Genomic DNA, 8,745 nt, shown 5'->3' with positions numbered 1-8,745 from the left:
CCCAAGGCCCACCCCTGGGTTCAGGGTCACAAGACGTCTGCCTCTATATTTAATAAATCCACTTAGTAAAGTGAAACAATTTGGAGTCCTTATTGCAGCTTGCAGAAACAACAAATCCCAGCCACATATACACAAAACCCAAAATGCATTTCGGTTGAACTCCAAAAATAACGAACCCATCAGCCTCTTGTTCATTTAAGACAGATGCATTCCATTCTGTGCAAGTAACAGTGTTAAACTGGGACCTCCTGCCGAGGAGCATCTAAAGAGAGAAGTGTCCCTCAACAGCAACCTTGGCCAGAAGAGAACTTTTTCTGCTTCTCGTGGAAGGAATCTGCGGGGTGAAGATGATGAAGGCAATCCAAACTTCACAAAAAACACTAGCTATTTAAAAAGCCGAAAGCAAATTCAAGGCCTGTAGCTCACTGGTAGACACATGACACAAGGATGTTTTTGGTATACATGGATGGGCGGAAAAGGATAAAGCAAAGCTCTGGTGCTGTCCAAATTCAGAGGGGGGAAAGGCACTGTGAAAATAAAATAAGAGAAAATACTTATGGAATTAAGCTAAAAGCGGCAAATAAACTCTTTTGTAAGTATCTAGTAATCTAAGCAATCTCTGCTAGTATCTAAACAACACTCAATGGTGTGACAACTGAACTAGGTTTTAAAAGGACGAAGAACACCCTGAAGTATGCCGTGGGGATATTCGCTATAAATACCAGGGGAATATTCTTCCTGGGGGATATAACCTCAGGAAAAGGCAGATTCAATTACTGTACACTATGCCTTGGCGTATTCAGGTGCAAGATCTAACTTCCCGAATTAAAGCTTCGAAGTTAATTACAGGGGCAGCCGCTTCCCGCCCCGCCTGTCTCCACTTCCCAGAGAACCACAACAGACACCGACCGGGGCAAACCCGCCCCGCTCAAGCGGGAGGTGACCCCCACGACGCCGGGGGCCAGCGGCACCCAGCCCGTGCCCCAGACCTGCCCTCAATGCCGCAGCAGAGCGTTCCCGAGGCGCAGCGGCGCAGCCGGGGCGGCGGTGGGCCTGCCCGGGGCCGGGGGTCGACGCAAGCGCAACCCCGCTGCCAGGCCCGGGCGGCGCATCCAGGGACAGGGGAGGTGAGTCATTTCAGCAGAAACTTGCCGGAACCTGGAAGAATAACACCTGAAATCACCACTTACAGAACCACGCAGAAATGACACACGCCAGACGCTACTGTGTGAGACGGGCAGCCCACCAACTGAGCAGAAAACCAGCGGTTTCATACAGAAATTCTCCTCCTGCGTCCAGGGGCCGCCGGTTCGGCCCCGGAGCGGGGCTGTGCCGGGGGAGGCGGCGGCACTTCTCGCGGGACAGGCTCGGGGGCGCGGGCCCGGCGGGGGTCCGGCCGCCCCGGGGACCCCCGAGAGGGCTGAGGTCGGCTCCGCCACCGCCACCGCCCCGCTCCGCCCGTCCCGGGGAACGGCAGGGGCCGCCCCGGGCAGCGCCCGCGCCTCCCACAGCGGGGACCGGCGCGGGCCCTCGGCCGCAGAGCCGCGTTGGAGCCCCCCCGCCCGGGGCGCGGCGGGGGAAGGCAGCCCGGCGGCCGGTACTCACCCCGCCGGCCGCACTCGGCGCTGCGGGCAGAGCGGAGGGGTGTGGGGCAGGCGGCGGGGCGCGCGCTCCTCTCCCGGGCACCGGCGTCGGCACCGGCGCGCCCGCCCCGCGCTCCTCCGCCCGGCGTACGGCGCCGTTCCCCGCCGCTCCGCTCCGTCCCGTTCTGATCCCCCCCCCCCCCCGGCGGCGCGGGGGGCGGTGCCGGGCCGCGCCCCTCCTCCCCTCCGCCCCTCGGCGCCGGCAGCGCGGAGGGCTGGGCTGGGCCGCGCCGCGCCGCCCGCTGCAGCGCTCGGCTCCGCTCCGCGCCGCTCGACTCCGCCGCCCAGCCGGGAGAGGAGAGGGAGCGAGGAGAGGGACGGGACCGCCGCGCCCAGCCCCGCCGCCCGCCGCCCGGCCCGCGCCCCGCCGCCCGCCCCGCTCGCCCCCACCGCCGCCCGCGCGAAGATGGCCGGCTGGCAGAGCTACGTGGACAACCTGATGTGCGATGGCTGCTGCCAGGAGGCCGCCATTGTGGGCTACTGCGACGCCAAGTACGTCTGGGCAGCCACGGCCGGCGGCATCTTCCAGAGCATCACGGTGAGGGCGGCGGCGGGGCGGGAGCGGGGAAGGGCGAGACCGCCTGAGGCGGCGGCCCGGCCCCGCGGGAGCGCGGCGGCGGCGCCCGGGGGACGGGGGCACCTTGCGGGGCGGCGGCGGGAGAGCGAGCCAGGCCGGCCGCGCCGCCGCCGCCTTTTTGTCTGCGGGAGCGGGATGGGGACGGGGATGGGGCGCGGGGGCCCTTCCCGCCGTGGGGGGGGGAGGAAGGGGGGGCGGTGGGGCCCGATGCGGCGGGGCCCGCCCGTGGGGCCGCCGGTGCCGCCGCGCGGGGGCCGGCGGGGCGGCGGGAGAGGGCGCGCGCGGCGGGGCTTGCGTAGGGCCGCCCGGGCCCGGCGCTGCGGCGAGGCTTACGTGCGCGGCGTAGGAGGCGTTCGAGAATGCCCACCTCGCCGCTGGCTCCATGTTTTTCACCGCCAAGATGGCGCACTGCCATTGATTCCTCCCTTCCCCCCCCACCCCCCCCCCCCCTCCTCCGCCCCTGCCCGTCCTTCGCCCCCGCCGCGCCCGCACCGGCCCCGTGCCGCCCTCGCGTCAGGGCCTGCCCCGGCCGACCCGCCCCGGGCGCGGCGGGGACCAGGCGCGGGGCCGGGGCGGAGCGGGGCCGGGCAGGGCCCGCGGCGGCGCAGCGCCGGGCCGTGATTGTGGCGGCCGGGCCCGCCGTGACGCTGCACTTTGAGGCGGACGGGCCCCGCCGCCCCCCCGCCCCCCTCCGCCTCAGCGGGCCGCGCTCCCGCCCGGGCCCCGCCGCGCCCCCTCCCGCAGCGGGGGATGGCGGCGCGGCCCCGCGCCCGCCCGCCGCCACTGCGGCGCTGCCGGCCGAGGGGACGGCTGCCGCAGAGCGCGGCTGGGCCGCGGCGGGCGGGAGCTGCCCCCAGCGCGGCGGCGGCGGCGGCCCCGGCTGGGCCGGGCCGAGCCGGGCTGGTCCCGCTGCGGCCGGTGCGGGCACCGCTCGGCTCCCCGCAGGCCGTGCCCGCCCGCGGCGCTCGGAGCCCGGCGGGGCTGCGGGCCCGGGCGGCGGCGTGCTCCGGTGGCGGTAAGCGGCAGAGCCGGGGTAACAAAGCCCTGCGCCGCGGAGCCGTTCCCGGTGCGAGCACGGGCAGACCGACTGTCTGAGCCGCTCCAGGCGAGACGGGGCGCTTTCTCTGTAGAAATGGAGCAATAAAATACTGTCGGGCTAACTCGGGGTTTTTTTCTTTGACAGCCGGTAGAAATAGATATGATTGTAGGAAAAGACCGAGAGGGTTTCTTTACCAACGGTCTGACCCTCGGTGCGAAGAAGTGCTCTGTGATCAGAGATAGCCTGTACGTCGATGGCGACTGCACAATGGACATCAGGACAAAGAGTCAAGGTGGTGAGCCGACGTACAATGTTGCTGTAGGCAGAGCCGGCCGAGGTAAGCGTGGCTTTCTTCGCTTTCAGATCGCTGAATTAGGGATGTGACCGTAAGCGTAGAGCCCAGCAATTAAGACGACCAGGCTCCTGTATTTAATGGCTAATTTCAGGAAGTGGCATGCGGGGGCGGATGGCCGTGGTCTGGCTGACTAACTAGATTTCTGCCTCGGACTCACACTTGTCCCTGTTCCCCACCTGTGATGGCAGCTGGGCACTAGGCTGTGCGGTGGTTAAGCACATCTCTGACAAACAGGAAAGAGCAGACTATAGCTTGACGTAAGCTCACCAAGTACACGATAACTTGGTATCTAAAGCTTACGGGAGGACACCGCAGGGATCTGTTAATGATTGGCAGCAAAACTAGCTTTTGCTCTGTAAGCTTCTCAATGGAAAGTTTATTCTGCAAAGATGTGCGTTCCTTATATGAGCTACTCCTACTTGCCTTTTAACAAGTTCTGCGCTAACTCCTCTCGCCCTTCCTATTGAGCTCTCCGAAGTCTGTCTTCAGGCAAAAAAGCCCATCCAATTTGGTATTGTTGAGAAACTTGCTTTATGCTAGTATGCCTGCTCCTTGTGCTCCTCATTTAACTTCTAGTAAAATCTTTCATGGGGAAGGCACTAGGTTTGGATATAAAAAATGTGCCTCAAAACACTGCCTACGAGTAGCACGCCTTGTGTTCTAAATTTCTGGCCTGGCGTTTTTTGGCTGGCTGCGGAACAAATTGGTGAGCAACAGACTTTTGCTTATCACTATAAAACCAAAACTGGAGCAAAATTTGTCCATAGGCTGAAGCAGGGTGGCAGTGATACAGGCAGAACACTTCCAGCACTCAAGTGAAACAGGCAGAGTTCTGACTCTGCTGCTAATTGTGAAATGCCAACGAGAACTGTCTGTCTTGAGCTTTTTGTGGGCAAATTGCTATGGAGATATACAGTCACCTGTAGGTAGGCTGACTGCAGTATTTCCAATCACGGTATTTCGAGCCGGCGAAACAATTACCGTGCTTGTGGAAGCAGCACAGCGCTTATTGTGTCTGTGTACCTGCTGGTGACCTCTGCTGGCAACTCGCGAGTGGTGTTCGCTGGTTGAGGAGCCTTCGGATGTTCTCAAATTTGTGGGAAGAGAGAGGGTCAGCATTAAAATCTTCCCTGCGTTTTGTCTTATGCAAAAAGCATGTTTTACAGTTGTATTGTTGCATTAAAAGTCTCAGCCCAAGTCTGATCCCGTGGGCTGTTTGCTAGCATCGAGGCAGTTGCGCCAGTTCTTACACCGGTAGCGGCCACAGCAGATAAGACTACAAGAATATTCCCTCTCCTGCTCCTCAGAGTCACAGCTCTTTGCATATACCTCCACCTTTGTTCCTGACAGCACTCCTTTTTTTCCCCTTGTTTTTTTAAGATGCAGCCAGGTTTCCTGGCTGGGTGATGACGGGTGGTGCTGATGCTGGAGAGGCACGGTGATGCTTTTTTGAGATAGTTGGTGGCGTTTTTCTTAGCAGCGAACTCCTATGACTTACCTGGTTGTGCAAAACCCCTGAGGATAACTCACGCCTTCTCCCAGCCCCATCTACGTCCGTATTTTTACAAAGCTCCTGTTAAGCTAGCTTAATACCCAAATACTAAATCTTGAATTTGAGTGTGTTTATTGCACTGCCTAAAACTTGCATTATTTCCTTGTCTAACACACTCTTTTTAAAACTTTTTTCTTTTCTCTTTCAGTCTTGGTCTTTGTAATGGGCAAAGAAGGGGTCCATGGAGGCGGATTGAATAAGAAGGCATACTCAATGGCAAAATACTTGAGAGACTCTGGGTTCTAGTTGCTAGGCAGACTGTTAAGTATTAGGGGAAGATTGCTATTAAACTTTCCTGGCGGTGAGCTTTAAACCTTACATTCTGGAAACTTTATTAGCAATGCAGGGTGATGGGGTATGAACCTGTGTCTCCTTTGTATCCCTTTGTTGGTGGGGAAAGGTGTTTTTTGTTTTTGGTTTTTTTTCTTTAATTCTGTTCATTTCTGTTTTGTTTCCTTGTGTACTCCAGCATTGGTTATAGTCATGGGAAAGGAAGGTGTCCATGGAGGGACACTCAACAAGAAAGCATATGAACTGGCTTTATACCTGAGGAGGTCTGACGTCTGAGCAGCCTCTCCCCATCCACCTAGCAACTGTCTTCACCACCACCCAGTTGTGTTCAGTGCTACCAGACTGTAGATGGTAGTTTGTGTTTTTTATTTACCCATTCCCTAATGTCATAATTCCAGTTACCCTTCGTTCATTTATATGTTAACCACTGTATGTAACCAAGCCCCGTACCTGGCACCATCACTGCACCACAAAGATGATATGCATGATACCTTGAAAAACTCTTGGGAGGGGAATATGCCAAGCGTAGGCTTTGCTTTGTCTTAGCAATTAGTGTGATATTGACAACTAAAACAACTTAAGTACTAAACAAGGTGCCGATTGTACAATCTAATTTGATCAATGCCTCTTCAGCACTTTGAGCAATTACACAGCTCACTAGTCTTCCTTTCATAGAGCATGGTTGGGAGGAAAAAAGTGCATGCATATCTTTACTTCTGTCCCTCTTTTTTTTTTTTTTTTTTTTGAAAATCCACGTTTGTTTGCTTACACCCATTTTTATAGTGCCTGGTTTGTTTAACCAATTTGCCACTCAAAAGCTATTAACGTTACACTAGTTTTGTCGTTGCACTTCACTGTAGGCTGAAGTCTTTTTATTTTTTCTTCACAATGTCTGAAGTTCGTACTGCTTAACAAGTGCAATCACAAAACTAAGGAAGGGTACAGATGCACTTCCTCCCATGACCTTAACAGCACCATCCCGAGCGAATCCCCAGAGACATTCCATCATTGCAATAGCTCAGGCACTTTTTTTTTTTTTTTTTTTTGCCAGCTCCTGTTCTGTAGTTGAGCTGTAAAAGGCTGCCATTGTGGACATTAGATATCCCAACATAACCATCTGGAGTGTGTCTGGTTTCAGTTTTTCATAGGACCAATTTTAATTTGCAGCTTGGGGGTCGTGGGTTTTTTGGTTTGTTTTTTTCTTCTGTTTTTTAATATGAAACTGCAATGTCATTGTGGAAAACTGCCACCTTCAGCTACACTGGGAGCGCTGACCAACTCCGGTCTTTCTGCCAGACCACTTACTGGTAAAGAGTTTTGCTGCTCTGAAGCCACTGTTTGGATGAAGGTCGGTAGTTTGAAAGCTAAACTGTCAAAATTATGCCATTTCAAATTTAAAAATCTTTTCATTTGGCCTGTCACACCCTTGCTGCAGAAATCATGGAGTGAACTGCCTTGTGCACGAGTCATCTGAAATGTCTGTAACCAAACGCTGAGTTCAGGCACGGTACTCACCTGTATGTCCATTCAGAGAGAACTGCAGAACTCTGTATACAAAGAATAAATGGGAGATGGTATTGGTTGGAATAACTGACTTGGCTGTCTTGTGATGAATTTTTTAATATGTATTCTGTGCCATACTATTGTTTAAAAAAAAAAAAATGAACTGTTGCTATTGTGAGATGGATTTTAACTGACTACGAGGGTTTCTTTCGAATGGCACTACTTTAGGGACATTCTAGTATTTGCTTCTATTGTTGGGCCTTGTGGATAATGTACAGATTTAAACAAATTCTTGTTGCTGATTTGTCCATTTCTTTCCCTGCACTTTGTTACATCTGGGATACAGTCTAACTCATCTGATTTAATATGCATTTCAAAAAATGCCATAACTATTAAAAACACCTTGTTTACAGACAGATGAAATAAATTTATTCCAACCAAACAAAATCAGACTGTTGGTGATTTTTCCTCCCCCCAGGGATCCCCCGAGGCCCTCGCTGGGGCATGGCTGGCTGTGCGAGGCCAGAGGCGCCGCTGCCGGTTCTGTAGGGCAGCACTAATCTGATGATACAACTTAGTCGAAGGCCGGGCAGTCTTTGGGGTAGACCTGAATTAGGAGTGATTTCTTGTCACTTAACTCCTCATTTCTCTGAGTCCATGGAGGGGGTTCCCCTGCCCTGTGAATACCTGCTCTGCAGTCCCTGGAACTGAAGCTGGAGGAGACCTTTGCCACGCGACCTGTTCCTCGGGGTGAGAATGCGTGAGGGGGGGCGAGATCCGAGGTCTGTTACCCCGCAGAATCCCACCTGCCTTTTGGCACTTCTGCCACCCAAGAGCTCTGCAAGGGGCCCTGCGCCCAAGTTCCTTCCGAAGGGCGGCACTGGCGAGATGCGATCGTGGCCAGCGGGGAAAAAGAGAAGCCCCAGGCGCAGGAGGTCAGTCTGCAGCTCGGTCTGCGCTTTTCTGAGCCGACAGGGCCAGTTCCGAGCTGCCCGGGCACGGCCATTAAATGCCTTTGTGCTCCCCCATCTTCCCTACAGCTTCAGCGTGTCACAGCCACTCTCGCCTGTGCCTGCCCCGGCTGCCGTCCAGCTAAAGCCTGCACGTACTACGTGTTTCTCTTCGAGTACCTGAGCTGCTCAGTGTCCGAGCCGACCCTTCCCGCCCCAGGTGCGAAAACTGGAACAGATCACAACCAGCCCCCGGCCCTGAAAAAGTGTAGCGCAGAGGGTGCAAACCTCTCACTTCCCCCATAACCTGACGTGAGTGCGTGAATCCGTGTTTTGCTCTGTATCTAAGCATTGTCTAATGAAAATTGCACTCTCGGTCTGACAGCAGGATTTTGGTTTGGTTTGGCGGTGGTGAGGGGATGGGGTGGCCCATTCCGTAGCTGGAATTCACGGCAGCTGTGAGGCAGGAACAGCCATCAGCAGCACACACCGAGGATCTTTCATCCTGGTCTGTCTTTATCTTACCACCGTTCCTGCCGGAGCAATTCCCCTCTCCTGAGCAGAGGGTGTTGTGTCACCACTGTGCTCTTCCCTGGCAAAGGTTAGCTGTTGCTCACGTTACTTTTCCAAATGCATTTGTTGTTGAATTTCCACAGCAGAATGGTGTCTCTGCACCTGATCTGCTTGGGTCTACCTAAAATACCTTTCTTGAATAACCCGGACTCCCAACAAATTTTACATTTAACTCCCATTTCCAGATTAATAAACAATTTAAATACAAAGGGTTGTTTTCCCGTGCTAAAGGTTTGAATGCTAAATTGTGACCTAGGTCAGA

At 55.2% G+C, this 8,745-nt stretch overlaps 1 protein-coding gene across 2 annotated transcripts; it reads left to right on the top strand.

Annotated features, from left to right (window-relative positions):
* Window positions 1–1,864: 1,864 nt before the first annotated feature.
* Window positions 1,865–7,401, top strand: PFN2 (profilin 2). Of its 2 annotated transcripts, none has more exons than XM_082487387.1 (3): window positions 1,865–2,181; window positions 3,404–3,596; window positions 5,636–7,401. In XM_082487387.1, the coding sequence occupies exons 1-3, from the start codon at window positions 2,050–2,052 to the stop codon at window positions 5,731–5,733; spliced, it is 423 nt and encodes a 140-aa protein (XP_082343513.1). In that variant the 5' UTR covers window positions 1,865–2,049; the 3' UTR covers window positions 5,734–7,401. The 2 variants fall into 2 exon arrangements, with proteins under 2 accessions (XP_082343513.1, XP_082343512.1); XM_082487386.1 differs by having other exon boundaries at window positions 5,315–7,401.
* The last annotated feature ends 1,344 nt before the right edge of the window (window positions 7,402–8,745 follow it).

This window comes from Vanellus vanellus (assembly GCF_965231255.1).
Source record: "Vanellus vanellus genome assembly, chromosome: 8".
Taxonomy (NCBI): Eukaryota; Metazoa; Chordata; class Aves; order Charadriiformes; family Charadriidae; genus Vanellus; species Vanellus vanellus.
The sequence above is the reverse complement of the archived record's forward strand: the minus strand, read 5'-3'. Positions and strand labels throughout refer to the sequence as shown.